This window comes from Phascolarctos cinereus, unplaced genomic scaffold (genome assembly GCF_003287225.1).
Source record: "Phascolarctos cinereus isolate Bilbo 61053 unplaced genomic scaffold, phaCin_HiC Scaffold_1;HRSCAF=81, whole genome shotgun sequence".
Classification (NCBI taxonomy): Eukaryota; Metazoa; Chordata; class Mammalia; order Diprotodontia; family Phascolarctidae; genus Phascolarctos; species Phascolarctos cinereus.
In genome coordinates, this window is record NW_027555514.1 from 253,044,702 (window position 1) to 253,063,139 (window position 18,438).

The window sequence follows — 18,438 nt, forward strand, 5'->3', positions numbered from 1 at the left end:
TCATATAAGTTTATTAATTTTTAGTCATTAAAATAGATATTTATATAAAACATTTCAAAATTGTTCCTCTGTGATGTGAGAGAATTTTTACATTTGGAAAAATCAGTTATTATAAAAATTTTTAGTCATGATTTATTTCCTATATTTTGTGGAACACTTAATATAAGAAAAAAACATATTTTCCTTTTCCTTGTATTGTCTCATGGTAATTGCCTCCATTTTTGCCGTATAGTAGTAAAATGATATTTTAATTAGTATTATTTATGCTAGCATATTCTAGATGCTCAGCCCATAATTAGAATAATCAATTTAAACTAGTGATATTGGTAAATTCCTTTGGTAACTTGAAAAGTTTCCATTACTTTGGGTAGACCCCCAAGAATTAGTGAGAAAGCATAGATAGGTTTTTAGGGTTGTAGGGTATATTAGGCAATATTTCTGGCAAGTGTGGAAGCTTAGAAGATAAGAAATAATTTTTAATGAGTTTCCACTTCTAACTCCATAACTGCTTTCCATATACTTGAAAAATGTAGAAAATGACTAAAAGCAGGTATAATTTAAAGTAATGGAAATCCCTCCCCAACATTCTTTGTATTTTATTGATATCTAAGGGAAATACCTTAGAACTGATTTTTTTCAAATTTTTCAAATTTTTTTCAAAGTGAGATTAATATGTTGAAGTGGACATTTTATATTTGTGAACTATTTAGAAATAAAATAAATATCCGTTTATTGTCTGGTGTCTAGTTATACTGTCAAAAGTATTCTTAAAATGTGTAACTATAAAATTTCCGCATTTACAATTGAAAGGAAATTGAAAATATATCATTTGTGTAGATGTTGGGCAAAAATAAAAACTGAAATGTAATCAGTTTAAATCAAGCCAGTTACTTTGATGTTCAGATTAGTGCATGAATTTGGGCAAAGCAGTCATCAAGTTAGTTCATTGTTATGTGTATCCTGAACTGCTGCAGCGCACAATAAGAAGACCCCAAAGTTGAGTGTGAGATTAGTCTGGATTTCACTTAGGAAGTTGCTTAGTGCTTGCAACAAAACAAATTCACATGTGAAAGCTGCTTTAGGAAAAAATTCACCAGGAAGTAAATGTCACTTCTCATCTAATAAGTTGATCACATAGATTCTTCAGTGTCACAGAACAAGGGAAAGAAAATAGAGATCATATTTAAGATGCTATAAAGATTTTATTTGGTAAGTAGCATTAGTAAATTGTTCATTTATTTTCAGTGTTGAAGGTGCAACCTCAATTTCTTTGCCAAAAAAATACTAAACCTCTGTACTTAGTAGCTATGGTGGTAGCATAGCAGTTCAAATATTTTCTCCTAGATTTGGTCAATTTTTGTGATTGTGTAGCGAAATATTTCTGGAAAATCCAGCCTTTGATCATATGAAATGATTGGTTTCAGCCATTCTTCTCTGCACATTTTTCCTTATAAACCAGTACAACCGTGGATAGTTCTGCAAGTATCCAGGTAGAGGAACAAGTTTTTGAAAAAATCACTAGGTTCCGCGCTGCCGCCCCCCCCCCCTTTTCTCTTTAAATTAGAATGAAGTGTTTAGATGTCCACTAGATGGTGCCATTTTGCTTTTTATCTTTTACAGGTAACAGTACCTAGGGACAGGCTTAGAGAATTTTAGAGCAAAGAAGGAATCTTGTATTCAATTCATTTCGACAAATAATTACTAGATGACTGCTGTATATGAGGCAGTGTACTCTGTGCTGGGGATACAAAGAGGAAATAGCACACATCATCTTCCCTCAAAGAACATATTCTAGAGATGAAATTTTGGAATCATCTTTGACAAAACTTTCTCCTTATTTTCATACATTTATGTGGTTGCCAGAAGGCCCACAGTCCTATGATTTTAACCTTGTCAATATCTCTAGCATCAGCCCTGCTACTCTCCACTCCTTCTGTCTCCACTCTAGTTGAAGTTTTTGTTAATTCTTGCCCAGACTATTATGTTTCCTAAATGATATCCATCTCTAGTTTCTTCCTTCTCTGATTCATTATTTTGTTCTTATATTGCTAAAATAATTTTCATAATATACAAACCTGGCCATGTCACTCCTTTGCTCAAAAATCTTCAGTGGCTCTCTATTGCCTGGAGGATAAAGTAGAGACTCTTGTGTTTACCGTAGAAAGCCCTTTAAAATCTGTCTTTAATCTTTCTAGCCTTACTACCTCTCACATAATCTGCATTCCAGCCAAACAGAATGACCCACTGTTACCTGATCTCATCCTGCCTTCTCCTTTCTCTGTACATTCATGCAAATTGTCACTGTAGCTGGAATTCACTCCCTTCACTCCTCCAACTTTGGAAATCTTCAAGGCCCAGCTCTTTCACTCCTTGATATAAAACTGAATGGAATAAATACATGGAGATCTAAAGAAAGTGCTCTATAAAATTTGAAGAGGAAAGTTTTACTCCCAGTTTGGCCTGGAATGGCTATCATATAACCAGATATTGAAAGCCAGAGCATCTCATAGCTGGAAATGACCTTAGAGGTAATTTATCGCAGCTCTTACATTTTCAGAAGGGGAAACTGAGGTCTGGAAAGGTTTAGTGCTCAAAGGTTGTATAATAAGAATCAGAGCTAGAGCCAGAAATCAAGTGTCCTGACTCCCACTGTTCTGACCATACCAACCAGATGGCTAGAAATAGTCGAGTCTTAATTTTTACTTGAAAATGAAAGTCACTCAGAGAGTATTGTAGATAAATGGAAAAGTGTGAGAACATCAGAACATTTAATGAACACTCTTAGGGTGCATAGGACTTAACTCAGCAAGACATTAGACTCTCAATATAATGATAGATAACATTTTTATAGCAGTATTCATAAAGGAATCTATTAAAGCCCTCCTCTGATGATTTATATTAATCCTAGATTCTCATAGATAAATATAATATCCGGTATGACCCTACCAAGCTGAGCTAGAAAAGCTTCTGATAGTCTTAGCGACAGACTCAATGTGTCTTGTTTGAGGACTAGCCTAAATAGGTTAAAACAACAACAGTAACAACAACTTATCTACAGATTGGCTATACATTTACGTGTTTTTTGACCTTGCTGACTCTCAAAGAACATTTACTTGTTGGAGTTGTTTACATCAATACTGAGGCGCGTAGGGAAGAAAAATCACAAATCCTTAAAGTGTCACACTAAAAACATAAAAAAAAAAATCACCGTGATTTTATTGCTATCAGAGCATGTTTTTTTTTTCTTTTGAGGAGCTTTTAATTCATTTGAGTTTCTTTGAGACAAGAGTTGTCAGAGAAAGTGGCTACGTGAACAATCTACAGCAACCAAAAGTCTTCTTGGGACTAAGTGTTACTGAATTTTAAGGGATCATAGGTGGTTCCTAGAAATAAAAATACACGAAACAAAACAAAGCAACTCTGAACCAAGAAAAGAAGGAGGAGGAGGAGGAGGAGGAGGTGGAAATGAAGCAGGAGGAGGAGAAGGAAGAAGAGAAGGGAGAGGAGGAAGAAGAATAAATACAAAATGGCCACAAAGTAAAAACAAAAGTAATCATTGTATTTAGAAACAATATTGACTACTCCTCTGTTGAAGAACCTTCAGAAACTTAAAACAACTTTTTGTTTCTGAGATTACATGCAAACACTTCAGTGTAGCATTTAAAACCTCTCAGTTTGCTTCTAGCCTACCTTTCCAGCCTTGTATATCAATACCTTTCATGGCCTTTACATTCCCCACGAACTGTTCCCCAAAATTGATGTTACATTTCCCACCTTTGTTCCTTTGTGCTATCGATCCCGAGGCCCCAGTTGTTCTCACTAGTTCTGCCTCTTATAATCCTAAACTCTGTCAAAGCCCAGCTCATGTGTCATCTTCTACACGAAGACGCTCCGAATCCCTCCAGTTGTTAGTGTTCTTTCATTCCTTAAGACATCGTACTTCTGCTTTTATATGTGAGGTCAGACCAGGAGAACAAAGAACCCTTGAGTATAGGGCCTTTTGTTCTTTGTTAGTCTGTGTTCTTCAGCACCTGGCAGAGAGAGTGGCTTGTACACAACAGATTCATAATTATTGAAGTAGATTAGGTTAGAAACAGAGAAGCAATTCTGATGAAGAGGAAAGGGGGAGTCATCTTGTGTGTTGTATGTGCAAATGGAACTCACTGATCAACCTAAATTAGAAAAAAAAACCAGTCCTTGTCCTTATCTTGATCAGTTTGAGGACTTCACAGCACTTCCTGGACATTTCAAGACATCCCACAGCCATGTAACTTTCTCACCTTCCTCCCTTTCCAGCTGCCATTTGTATATTATTTCCTCCATTACAATGTGAGTTCCTTGAGAACAGTATACTAGGTGCTTTTCTTTGTATCCCCAGTACTTAGCACCATGCCTGGCACATTGTTATTGTCATTCAGTCATGTCTGACACTTCGTGACCCCATGGACCATAGCACGCCAGGCCCTTCTATTCTCCACTATCTGTCCAAGCTCATGTTCGTTGAACCCATGACACTATCCATCTCATCCTCAGCTGTCCCCTTTTCCTTTTAATTTCAGTCTTTCTCAGCATCAGAGTCCTTCCAACTGAACAACAACAACAAAAAAGAAATGTAAAAGAAGAAAAAAAAACACGCATTCAAGAAAAGTCAATCTAAAGATTCATATCTCATTCTTTATCTTATGTCTCTCACATCTTGGACAGGAGATGAGAAGCATACATCATCTTTGATTTTCTGTAATCATAGTTTATCATTGCATTGTTCAGAGTTCTCAAATCTTTCAAAATTGTTTTTCTATACAATATTGTAATGGTATAAATTGTTCCCCTCTTTCTCCTCAATCTACTCTGCATCATGTAGACCTTTACATTTTCCATATCTTCTCTGAAAACTTTCATGTGGATATGTGTTCTGGCTCAGTAATATTCCATTATATTCATATATCATAATTTGTTTAGCTATTCTCTAGTAATAATAACATTAATAATAATAATAATAATAGCTAGAATTTATATAGCACTTTAGAGTTTTCAAAGCGCTTTACATATGTTTTTTCATTTGATCTTCACAACAACCCTGTGAAAGATGTATGCTATTATTGGCATTTTGCATATGAGGAGATTGAGGCTCAGAGGTAAAGTGACTTACTCAGTGTCACACAGCTAGTTAAGTATCTGAGACAGGATTCTAACTCAGGTCTGACTCTGACTCTAGCACCATATCCACTATGCCACTTAGTTGGCATAGGTAAGCATTTCCTTAGTTTGCAGGTCTTTGCCACCATAAAATGAATGTATTCAGCTTTTCTTTGATTCACATGAAACTGTGACATTCACTTGGTGCTCATTCTCTCCGCCTTTCTTCCATATTTGTATACTCTTCATTTCATGCTACCCCTCTTCTATTATGGCAGATAGTGAGTTTCCTTTCCTTCCTCATCTTTTCCTCCCCAATGAAGTCCCCTATCCTTCCTATTTATTTTCTTCAAAGACCATAAAAGCAGGAAAAAAAAAAACCTACCCCCAGTTTCAAGGTGAGAAACAACAGCTTAACAATTATTGCTATTCAAAAGTAGAATAGGCTACCAGGGGAGCTAGTGAGTTTCCCCTTACTGGAGTCTATTGAACTTTGTTGAGGATGGTAGAAAGGAGGTTTTTATGTAGATTGTTTAAACTAAATGATCCCTTCTACTGGAGGATACTTCCAATTTTGAGATTGTTATTGTATAATTATTAACATTATAAAAGGTCATACTTTATATACTATGTGCAGTAAAATCAGTTATTTAAAAATTATTTATTGAGAAGATATTAATACATTCAACAAACATTTACTTAATGTCTACCAAATATTCAGCTTTAATAAGCACGTAGGCTTTGGTGTCTTTATTTAATTGTAATATCCTTCCCTCCCCCAAGTCTCTAAAATCATCAACCAATATGATGCTATATATTTTTATCTTAACTATTTAAAGATTTGAGTAGTTATAACTTTTTAATAACAATCTTTTGTCAGCTCTGTTCAATTAAAAATTTAGCCTGAGAAAATATATTTATTTACTCATGTCACTGATACATGAAGAAATTTTTCCTATAGTTTTTTTTATTTCTTAGCATTTTTGCCCACTTCTACAATTTTGCTTCACAAATAGACATGAAATTTTCCATGAAATGAAGACAAACTTTTTTTTTACCCAAACAGAACATTAGGATGAGTAGGACTTGTTTCATTTTTCATGTTTGCACAGAGATTGGCATGTGGTAAGTGCTTAATGAATATTTGTTAATTGATTGATATGATAGTACAGAAAGTGATATGTTTATGGTTTCATTGATTTATAAAAAAATGTACAAATGCTAATTACTATGGAAATGAGTACAGTCTTAAATGTAATACCATTTGAGTATTATATTATAATTACCATGTAATTATGTAATTAGTATTACAGAAATAATGCTAAATATATTGAATGAAGTGTAGTCTAATCTAATGAAAAGTTGTGTCCATTTTACATTAGTTCTGGATCTGTATTGCTAGCTTAAATAAAATATTAGACCTTTTTGAGGGAGAAAGCTATGGAACATTGACTTTAGCAACCTTGCAGTAAGTATACAATAAAGTGTCTTTTGTGTGGCATTTCATCAACTGGTTTAGGTGGTGCAATGGATAGAATGGTGGGACTAGAGTCAGGAAGATATGAATTCAAAAATACAGCCTCAGACACTTTACTAGGTGTGTGGCCTGGGTCAAATCACATAACCTCTCTCTGTCTCAGTTTCCTCGACAGTAAAATGAAGATAATAATAATAGCACCTATCTCTTAGGTTGTTATGAGGATCAACTTTGAGCCTATTTACACAGTGATTAGCACAGTGCCTGATACATATTATTTCCTCACCAAAATTCACTGCAAACCGGATACTTTTGGCCTCCATAATGACATCCTAGAATATCTTGAGGTATCTTCTGAATTATGGAAGATTTAGTTTTCTTCAAATCAAATATTAATAAGTCAGAATAGCCTGCTCCCCAGCCACACCAGACAATTTACTATATAAGCAGAAGGGTCATTTTTAATTGCAGGGAAGTTCTTCTATGTGAATTTTGATTTCATTTACTCCTAGTATTTTTTTTAACAGATTTGACTGTTTTTCTTCCTCCTTTTTGTATGATTTCTTCCTCATCCAAAAATATCATGATAACAGCAAAAATTACAATGGCAGCATTTAGCTATTATTTAGAGCCAGTAATATGATTAAATATGTTTAATGAACTATAATTTTCAAAATAAGCGTTTGTTTTTTAAATTTATGTTTTTTCTGCAATCATTTTCCAGTACCCTTAAAATTTACCCATACATTTTTGGAAATTTTTTATAAATTTGTTAATAATTAAGTTTTGCCATGTACTTTTCAAAGATTTCCCTTTTGGAATTTCTTTTCTCTTTCTCTAAAACTTGAATAATGTTTCTATTTCCATTCTAGTAGTAATTATGTATAGAAAAATATTGAGAGTTTTGGCTCGTTCTAAGGAAGAACTTTCTAATAATTAAAGTGATATCAGAAAAAATAGTCTGCCTTATGAAATACTGAATTCCTTGTTACTGAAAGTATTCCTGTAAAGGTTGAAGACTGCTGGTTAGGGATGTTGTAGAAGAAGTTTATGAGTCTTATTGACAGAGGGAGATGAGGATTAAAGCAGAAAAAATTTAGGGCACCTTCAAATTCTCATGTTCTAGGATCCTGAGATTTCTTGAGAGGGAAAGTTCAGGCAGAGGGAAAAAAAAGAAAATGAAAATGAGAGAAAGGCAGGGTTTTCAAAAGATGGGAAATAGATTTCTTAAGTGTTCTGAATTCTTTCAGAATTAAATCAATATGTCAGTTCCCTATATTAGGTTCCCCCCCCCCCATACTGTATGACTTTTAAAAGTCACCTACCCATTGATAATCCATCCATCTTTCTGGTGGAATAGCTCATGTATATTCCCACACTAAATTGAAAAGTCTGATGAGAAATCCTAGACTAGTAAATTCTTTTATGGTATTTGGGGTAAATTCAGGTAAGTAAGTTAAAAAGCTTTAAGTTTAACTTGAAAGTATATCTTAATCTTTAGACTATATATTGACTCAAAAAATAAAGAATATATATGAAATGTTTTTAAAATATTTGAAACACTATTTGAAATATACTTGAAACAATATTTGAAAATATTTAGCTTACAAATAATCTCCACAATTACTGAAAATTACACGATCGGCACCTTCTGAATACATATGTATGTCATATATTTGTATATATACACATGTACATATATATTTTTTCCCATATATTTGGAAATTACTTTAAGACAACAGTTAGCTTGTCTTGTTAGAACATTAGATAGAGTTTTAAATACTTGCAAAGAAAGGTTTCACAATTTTCTTTAGCTATTCTTTCCAGAATCAGAGTTTTTAGTAGCATACCTTGATATTCACTAAATGTCTACTGTGTACCAGAAACTGTGGTGTGTGCTTGGCATATTAAGATAAAAATGGCACAACCCTGATTCTTAGATAATTTACTCTTTAATGAGAAAGAAGTGATATAACCACATAATTATGGTAAAGGGAGTATGTGATCAGCATTTGATCTGCTAAAATAACGCTCTACAGATTATTTTACAACCTTGCAACTCTCATTGAGTCATCAAGATCATTCCAGGTTCCTTAGAAGAAATGACAACAGAAAAAATTCTGTTCAATGACTCCCTGGAAGAAAATGTTAGGTTAGGTTGGTCATAAAATAGAGAGATATATACCTGGCAAAGATATTCATTGTAACAATCCAGTGTTTGGATTGGAGAAACTCCCTGTGGATGATGAAGTCCTTTACATACTCTTGTTTAAGGATGACATTGTGCTGATTGCATCAAAGTCCAAAAGACTGCAGAGCTTTCTGGAGGTGAGCTGCAGTCATTCAGAGTAGTTTACCTGTCCATTGACGTAGGAAAACCAAGTAGATGAAGAACGGCTGTTGTCCAGATTTCATAGGGTAGATGAGTGTCTGGGACAGATAACATGTATAGGATGATATGATGGGCTCACGTTGAATATGAGAAGAGTGGGCTGGCTAAATTTTGAGAAATGTCAAAGTTACGTTATTGACTCCAAGTGTCTGATGAAAGCAAAGACCTATCTTTTGAATGATAGTATTTTATTGAAGTTGCTTTATGGCAGCAAGATGTGGAATGCTACAGAACTAAAGATAAGCATCACAGAGAGAAAGGGAGAGAAATCAGTGGAGGAAAAGTATGGTAGGTGTGAGTAGGCTACAACAGCTGACAATGAACTATGAAAAACAGGAGTAAAAGTTGTTATCAGTGAATTATATTATAGGAGAAGATTGGCAAGAGATTGATAAACAACCAGAATGTTCCACTGGTGCAGAAGGAGGCATGCATTGTCTGACATGGTCAATGTCATGTATTGTTTGGTTTAAATATATTTGTCAGAAGGCAAGGTTCAGGGTTGGGATGAGAGGTGGGGGTAACCAGTCATTGGAAAATGGCAACTTTCTTTAAGAAAAAAGAATTAATTAAATACATAGAAAATGGCACAACAAATATTTTAGACAGTTAAAAAAATCTCTCCTTGCTCTTTACTTCATACCCTTCTACCAATATTGGTAGAAGTGTCGTATTGGTAACCTAAAAAAGAATTATTTTATTTAATCTTGTATTATTAAATTGGTACCACGTTCTAAAATTTCCATAGTGTCTGGCATATAATAGGCACTTAATAAATGCTTGTTGATTTGACAAGTTTCAGAAAAATTAAGATATTAATTTCAAATTGTAATTTTATTATACTTTTATAATAAAAATTTAATTACTTTTGTTAAAAACAAATTAGAAAAAATTTAAAATAAGTCCTAACTTAAAATTTTGGAAATATAGTAGATAATAATTTGGAAAATGAGCCACACTTAGGATTTGAAAGATTTTATAGTACCACTGATCTTACTTAGCAACTTTTCTTTCAGGTGGATTAGAATCTTTGAAATCTCTTCAGCAACTAATTGTGGATCACAATCAGCTAATGAGCACCAGAGGTCTTTGCAGTGTTCCTACTATTATGTACCTGGACTGCTCTTATAATAATCTTACTAAAGTTGAAGGAATTAAAGATTGTGGTTTACTTCAGATTTTGAAGTTACAGGGAAATTACCTAACTGAGGTAAATTATTTCACACTAGTGATAAATATATATGTAATTTTTCTTGTGTAACTATATATAGCATGATAGCCTTATTGTTTTAGTAGTTTTAAAATAATTTTATCCCTGATTATTATTTTGTAGTCATAATCTGCAATAGATTTTTCTTTTGTTTTAAACTGAAATGGATTTCTCTGACTTAAAAAAGTCAGTGTAGTTTTGCTATTTTCAAATGGAATTAGTCTTGTATTTATTTTTCATACAGTATTAGATATTAAATCACACCTTTTTCACATATGATATTTCTGATAAGTATGAGACAAATAAGTTAGCAGTTTTTCTCTTAAGTATGAGACATTATTTAGCAAGTGATAATTATAATTATTAAGTCATCTTTTTTTAAAAAATTAAGGGATTGTATGAAAAACATTACTGTCAACCTTACAATTTATATTGTGCAAGATTGGCATTTTGAATTAATAAACATTTTATAATAAATGTGGTGTTTTTATTAGTTTATTTTAAAATTTAAAGTTTGAATGAATAAATTAATTACCTTTGTAAATTAAATTTAAATGTAGCTTCCATGTCTGGAGAATCAAGTCCTGCTCAGAGAATTGTACTTGGATGACAACAATATTTCAACATTAGAAATATTATCCTCATACTGGCTTCCTTTATTACAGATTCTAACTGTCTCTCAAAACAGGTAAATTATCTTTTCTTAAGTAATTGCTGCAGTGAGAAATTGACTAAACTACATCCATAGTGTCCCCCCAAAAGCAAAGAATGCTATCATTAGTATCTCATTTTCCAATAACAACAAAATAAATTGATTTATAAAATATTAAACTAGTTTTATATACATTTTAAAATTTAGAATTAAAGTACTGTAAAGACAAAAGTTATTTGAATTGTCATTAAGGTTACAATTTGCTTGTTTTACTTGAAGTCTTCCTTCTTTATCAAACATACATTTGTAGAAATCTCTGTGGGAAATCTTCATTTATCCTAGTAAAGAATATATTCCTTAAAGAATACAAGAAGTTTCTTATTTCATCCTGAGATATCATTTTCTCTCAAATGGTATTTATTATATACTAGTAAGACAGTGCTAAGCTTCTTCCAATTTACATTTCTTATAGTAACTGTTAAGGTTAATTTAAATTTGATTTCCCAAAGGATATAAAGCAATACTTTAAAAAATACTTTGGCATTGAATGGAAATGAGTACCTACCACAGGAGTTCAGCGAGAGACCACCAGACATCTGCAGCTTTACAGAAAGAAGTGGTCGAAAACTGAAACATGAGGGAAATAGGTGCACATCTCCTTCTGCTTTGCTCTTAGATTAATATTTCAGTGAATTCTACTCTTTCTAATATGATTAATTTGTTCACCAAAGGCAAATAGAAAAAAATGCTTTGAAGAAGAATCTGCTAACTCGGGTTCTACGCTTCAAGGGAAACAGACTAGGACAGCCTGAACCTGAAGATGTCCAACATGTGTTTCCTCTCTTTTACAATAAAAGATGTCTAAATTCTCTCTTAATCTTCACCACATTAAGGTGGTCTGTGCATTTCTCCTCTAAATATTTTAATGTCCATTAGAAATTTAAGACCTTAGCAAGTAGAAAACAGCTTTCAAACCTATCAGTTGGGATGCCAGTATAGCAACTTTACTGCTCCCAAATGGATTTTCCATCAGAATCTAGTAATGCCAGTGCATCCAAAGAACATTTAAAGATGAAACTCGGCGGAAGACAACAAATAGAGGACAAATAGAAAAGACCTGTTAGCATTCCTATAGCATTTTCTTCACCAGTGATAATGTATCTGACATGTTTATAACCAGCATTAGTACTTGATATCCTTTTGGAAGAAGTGGAAATAGTCCTAAGAAGACAAAGGTGGGAAGAACTGGTGTACTGATCCAAGTGTGGGTAGAAATCCATGCTAGAGGGTTTTTTTTTTCTTCAGCCAAAGGAAAAGTTTATTAGCGGTAAAACATATAGGCCGGGTGACACCTGTAAGGACGAGCGGGCATGAGAGGTTCTCAGCCTTGTGGGCCTGAGATTCTCAGCATCTGAATGAGGGCCAAGGTGGATCTTAAATACTAAAGTAACTTTGGGTGCATGCTAGAGGTTTTGAGGGAATTCTCAAGGTATCTAAAAGAGGGAAAGATATTAAAAGACTGGGAAAAATTATGGGTGCTACAGAATACACACACACATACATACATATATGTCTACACATATAATATATACACATGTATTTATGTATACCCACATGTATATGTATATATACATATAACATTTATATACACTCTTGCACATATATGTATATATACATATCTATGGGGTGTCTCAAAAGTCTTTTAGGGCACTCTGTATATATTACTGTTTGGACAAAATCAGTGACTTCACTAGTATAGGGAACTCCCATTGAGGAAACTCCCTGTACCAGTGCAGATCAGTACCAGATTCACAAATTACAGTTTTAGAGAGTTGCCTAGGCCAACTCTAGTAATATCTGGATATTTCTACTATTAAAAAATAGTGATTAAGGAGTTAGTGATGACCAACCTAGATGCTTATTTCCTTAGTTGCTTGGAAGCACAGTAGATAGAGTACTGGACCTGTAGTCAGGAAGATCTGAGTTCAAATCCAGCCTCAGACACTTCCTAGCTGTATGACCCTATATAAGGCACTTAACTTGTCTCCCTCAGTTCCCTAATATGTAGGTGAGATAACTTACCCCCCTACCTGGGTTGTTTAGAAAGTGCTTTGCAAGCCATAAAGCACTCTAAATGCTAGCTATCAGTATTATCACTATTATTTTTTTTTGTTTGGTTTTAAAGTTTCATTGTACCCTTTGTTTTATGTCAAAGTCATTTTAGAGAAAAACAGCTAAGGAAAACCAACTTTCCTATGTCTGACAATGTATGCTTCATTCTACACTCATATCCTCTCCTACCTCCAAGGAAAGAAGAGAGGTGAATTTCTTTATCTGTCCTTTGGGATCAAGATTCGTCATTATAGTTGTCTAACATTCAGCTTTATTGCGCTGTTCTTTTCATTTGCGTTGTCAGTCAGTGAGTGAACATTTATTCAGAGCTAGGCACTGTACTAAGAGCTAGGGATACAAAGAAAGGCAAAGAATAGTCCCTGCTGTCAATGGAGGAGACAGCATGCAAATGGCTATGTATAAACATGCTATGGAGAGGATAAATGGCAAATAATCAAGAGAAGGAAGGAACTAGAACTAAGATTCGTAAGGGTTTTCTGTCGAAGGGATTTTAGCTGGAACTTGAAGGAAGTCAGAGAAGTCGTGAGGCAGAGATGAGGAGAGAGAAGATTCCAGTATTAGGGACAGGCAGTGAACATGCCTCAAGGCAAGAAATGGAATATCTTGTCCAAGGAACGACAGGGAGCCCAGTGTCTCCTGATCTAAGAGCACGGGATTGGGGGGGGAGTGAGGGGCAAGGATGGGGTGTAAGAAGACAGGAAAGGCAGGCACGGAGAGGGAGGCTAGGTTGTGAAGGGCTTTGAACACCAAATAGGGAGCCACTAGAGTTTATTGAGTAGGAGGGTGACACGATTTTTCTTGTTCATGATGTCCAACTTTTCATGCTCCCGTTTGGGGTTTTCTCGGCAAAGATATTGGAGTGGTTTGTCGTTTCCTTCTCCAGCTCATTTTGCAAATGAGGAAACTGAGGCTACCAGGGTAAAGCGACTTGCCCAGGGTCACACAGCTAGTGTATGTCTGAGGCCAGATTTGAACTCAGGAAGATGAGCCTTCTGACTTAAAGCCCAGCAGTCTATCCTCTGCACCACCTGGCCTGTGACACGGTTGGACCTGCTCTTTAGAAAAGTCAGTTTGACAGCTGAGTAGAGGATGAACTGGAGTCAAGAGAGACTTGAGGCGGGGAATCCCACAAGTAGGCAGCTATTGCAAGAGTCCTGCCATGAGGAGGTGGGGGACTGCACCAGGGTGATAGCAGCATGAGAGGATAGAAGGGGTCATTTTGGGGAGATGTTACAAAGGTGAACTTGTCAGACTTCAGTAACAAATGGGATATGGGAGCTGAGAGATAGTGAGAAGTTGAGAATTATATCTCTATTGGGAGGAGTCTGGGGGACGAGGAGGGTGGTAGTGCCCTTGGCGATAACAGAAAATGTTGAAGGGAGGAGAGGTTGGGGGTGAAGCATATCATTGTGTATATTCCTTTTCTAATTCAGCTTACACATTATATAATGTCATATGTCTTCCAGTGATTCTCTGAATTCATCATTCTGTTATTTCTTACAATGCTGAAATATTTCTTTATATTCATTTGCCATAATTTCTTCATCTAGTCCCTGCTTCATGATTATCTACTTCATTTTAATTTTTTTTTAACTGCAAAAGTGCTCCTATTAATATTTTCGTATTATGGGACCTGCATGTGCATGAACATTCTTGACAAAAATATAATAGGTAAGTTAATAAATGATGTTTGATATCAAGTCATACTTTCTTAGACATGAAATCTACACAAAAGTACAGTGTTCCTATTATTTGTCAATTATAGAAAATCATTTGTCTCTGTAAGGAAAATTCTGTCTTAAAGGCTTTTTTCTAACAAGGTGGCGCTCCCGCATAGTATATGTTAAGATCATACAGTATTCTTTGATAGCTGCAACCACAGAGATACTTTAGATTATCATAGAATTATCAATAGATTATTACAGGATTATAAGTATTGAGCAAGGCACAAAGGAAACATTTATTTATCAAATTGGCCACTTTCTTAGAGGAAAGCTTTCGAAGAATCCTAACAAGAGATTCCTAACAGGTGACAGAGTCCTACAGGTGACATTGTGCTGATTTTATTAAGACCCAGAGTGCTACAGAGATTCCTAAATGAGACCTACAACTATCAAAGGAGTTGCCCCTGACAATCTACAGAGGGAAAAACAAACATAAGCAAGTGAATGAATAATACTTATTGCCCAGAATAAGATAAGCAATAATGACAGCCCCTTGACTATCCTGATAAGAGTTTTAAAAATATATTTCAGAAATCCAGAACTGTAGTAACATTATTTTTCTTTCAAGAATTCATATTTTATGGGGCAGCTAGGTGGCGCAGTGGATGGAGCACTGGCCCTGGATTCAGGAGGACCTGAGTTCAAATATGACCTCAGACACGGAACACTTACTAGCCGTGTGACCTTGGGCAAGTCGCTTAACCTCATTGCCTAGTCAAAAAAAAATCCTATTTTATGTACTTTATAGACTACCACTATCACTCACCACCATCGCCACCACCACTACTACTACTGCTGCTACTACTATTATTACTGCTACTGCTGCTGCTGCTGCTACTACTGCTACTTTTACTATTAGTTGTAATAGCTAAAATTTATGTAGCTCTTTAAGGTTTGCAAAGTTCTTTACATATTTATTTGTTTCATTTTATATCAGTTGATCCTCACAATAACCCTGTATGTATGTGATATTGTGATCCCCATTTCATAGGTGAGAAAATTGAGGATGAGAGAGGTTAAGTGACTTGCACCCTAGTCCACAACCAGTAAAAGATTACTTACTCCATGTCCAACATTATACACTACGACATACTGCCTCCAGTCAAAAATTGCTAGTAGTGGTGTGTCATCTAGATGATTTATCTTATCAACAAATTTATTAATTAACCAGTTCTTTAGCACCTGAGTATAAAGGTGGGCTGGAAAAGCCCTATTATCTGATACTTGTTTCAACAGGTATTTATTAAACTCTGTTGCAATGTCTTCTGCTAGATACTAGAAGAAATCAAAAGCTAAAGATGGCATGCATAATTATTTGAGAATAGAAAAATAATTTATTGATTTGTTAATATGTATGTTATGTTGTGAAAGTGAAAACTATATAAAGCTATTGAATATGTATCAGTTCCAATAGTGAAAATACATTTTTTTGTTACTATATTTTACAGAGGGAATTTTGAAAGCTGAAAGCACTAAGGAGAGACTTTGGTAGAATAAAAAGAAATGACCCATTAAATACTATTATTGGATTTTTCTTTGCTCATTCTGTTCCTAGATTTGTATTTTGGTAGAATAGGATATGCTATTTCATTACATGATGTAGTTAGTAATGGGGCAATATGGATTAGGCAAGAATGGAATTAGCTAGAACATGAAGAGATATGGATGAGGGATATAATTAAATAGATTCAGAGCTGGACTCAAAGACGAGTAATTAATAGTTCAATGTTGGCATGGTTATAGGTCTCCAGTGGAGTATCCCAAGAATCTGTGTTCATGCTGTTTAACATTTTTATCAGCATTTCACGTAAGACCCTGGTGGTATGCTCATCAGATTTTGCAGATGGCATGAAACTAGGAAGAATGAATGAGTGTATGAGAGAGTCAAGATCCAAAAAAAGATCTCAGTAGATTATAGCATTGGGCTGAATTTAATAATGTCAAATTGAATAGGGATAAATGCACATTCTTAGACTAGGGCATAAAAAAAAAAGCAGGGCTATAAAATATAAGTTGAAAGTGGTATGCTAATTATACAATAGTTCTGAAAAAATGTATGGGGATTTTGATGGACTTTAATAAATTTCAATTTGAATCATCGTGATGTGGCAACCATAAAACTAATGTGATCTTGGGCTGTGGTACCAGAGACAGAGCTTCCAGGAATAGGGGAAGGATCCTATATATTTGCTTTTGTCAGACCTCATCAGGAATATTGTGTTCAGTTATGAGTGTCAAGTTTTAACAAGGACATTGGCAAACTGGAGTCATTCCAGTAGAGGCAACAGGAATGGGAAAGGAACTTTAAGTCCATGGGTTTCCGTAGGTTAACATGCATTTCTTAAGCACTAACTATATGCCAGGCGCGTGACTGAGGCCCAGGGATACAAAGAAAGGCCAATCCCCTTCCATTAAAGAACTCATATTTTAATGAGGAAGACAAAAGGCAAATAACTAGAACTACAAGATATATAAACAGTAGATGGAAGGTAGTCTTAGACTAGAAGGTATTAATAGCTAGCAGGATTAAGAAAGTCCACATATAGAAGTCGAGGTTTAAGATGAGTCTCACAGGAAGCCAGGGAAAGAAAGAGCTAGTGAAGAGGAGAGAAAGCATTACAGGAATGAAGGCCAGCCAGCATAAAGGCTTTTACATGGCAGGAAAATCGTGTTGATCACTGTAGGTGGATTCTAGAGTGTGTGAAAAGGAGTATATTATAAGGAGACTGGAAAGGTATGATGAGGCCATATTGTGAAGAGCTTTATTTTTTTAAATAATGTTTTCTTTCTTCCACTTAATTACATGTAAAAACAATTTTTAACATTCTCTTTTTTGTTTTATTTTAAGTTCCAAATTCCAAATTCTCTTTCTCCCCTCCTAAGATGGTAAGCAATCTGATATAAGTTAAATATGTGTAATCATGTAAAACATTTCCATATCAATCATTTTGTGGAAGAAAACTTGAACCAAAAAAAAATTTGAAAGAAGGAAAGAAAGTGAAAAAATAGCTTGCTTTGGTGTATATTCAGGCACTACCAGTTATTTCTTTGGAGGCAGCTAACATTTTTCATCACAAGTTCTTTGGGATTGTCTTAGATAATTGTATTATTGATAATAGCCAAATTATTCATAGTTATTCATCATACAGTGTTGCTGTTACTGTGTACAATGTTCTTCTGGTTCTGCTCACTTCATTTTGTGTCTTGTAAGTCTTTCTAGGTTTTCTTTTAAATCATCCTGCTTTTGTGAAGAGTTTTAGAGTTTTAGATGCCAAACAGAAGAGTTTATTTTTGATCCTGGAGACTCACTGAGCAAGAGGGTGATATGGTCAGACCTCTGCTTTAATGAAATTAACTTGACCTCTCAGTGGGAGAAAGGTTGGAGTAGGGAGAAGCTGAGGCAGTGAGACCAGTTAAAAGGCTGTTTTCCAAGCAAGAGGTGATAATGACCAGAATTAGGCACATGTTTAGCAGAGAAAACTGACACATTATAGATGGTCTTTTATAGGCACAGCAAATGTCCTCGAACAGAAGCATATTGAGCCATGTAAGCTTCTTTCAAGAGTGAATTGCTTTTTATGAACAATCCTCAAAAGAGAAGATTTAGAAGGATCCATACACTGGTTTTCTATTTACAGCATCTTCCACTCCATTACTATTTTGTATCCTAGCAGTCAAATCATAGAAAAATATTACAAGAATCAACATCACAGA

At 34.7% G+C, this 18,438-nt stretch overlaps 1 protein-coding gene across 4 annotated transcripts in view; it reads left to right on the forward strand.

Annotated features, from left to right (window-relative positions):
- Positions 1 to 18,438, forward strand: part of LRRIQ1 (leucine rich repeats and IQ motif containing 1) — a 257,374-nt gene that overhangs the window by 40,192 nt on the left and 198,744 nt on the right. For all 4 annotated transcript variants that reach the window (XM_078146517.1, XM_078146512.1, XM_078146518.1 and 1 more), the window contains exons 12-13: positions 10,022 to 10,215; positions 10,776 to 10,903. In XM_078146517.1, the coding sequence (XP_078002643.1) occupies positions 10,022 to 10,215; positions 10,776 to 10,903 (322 nt within the window). The remainder of the gene's footprint in view (positions 1 to 10,021; positions 10,216 to 10,775; positions 10,904 to 18,438) is intronic.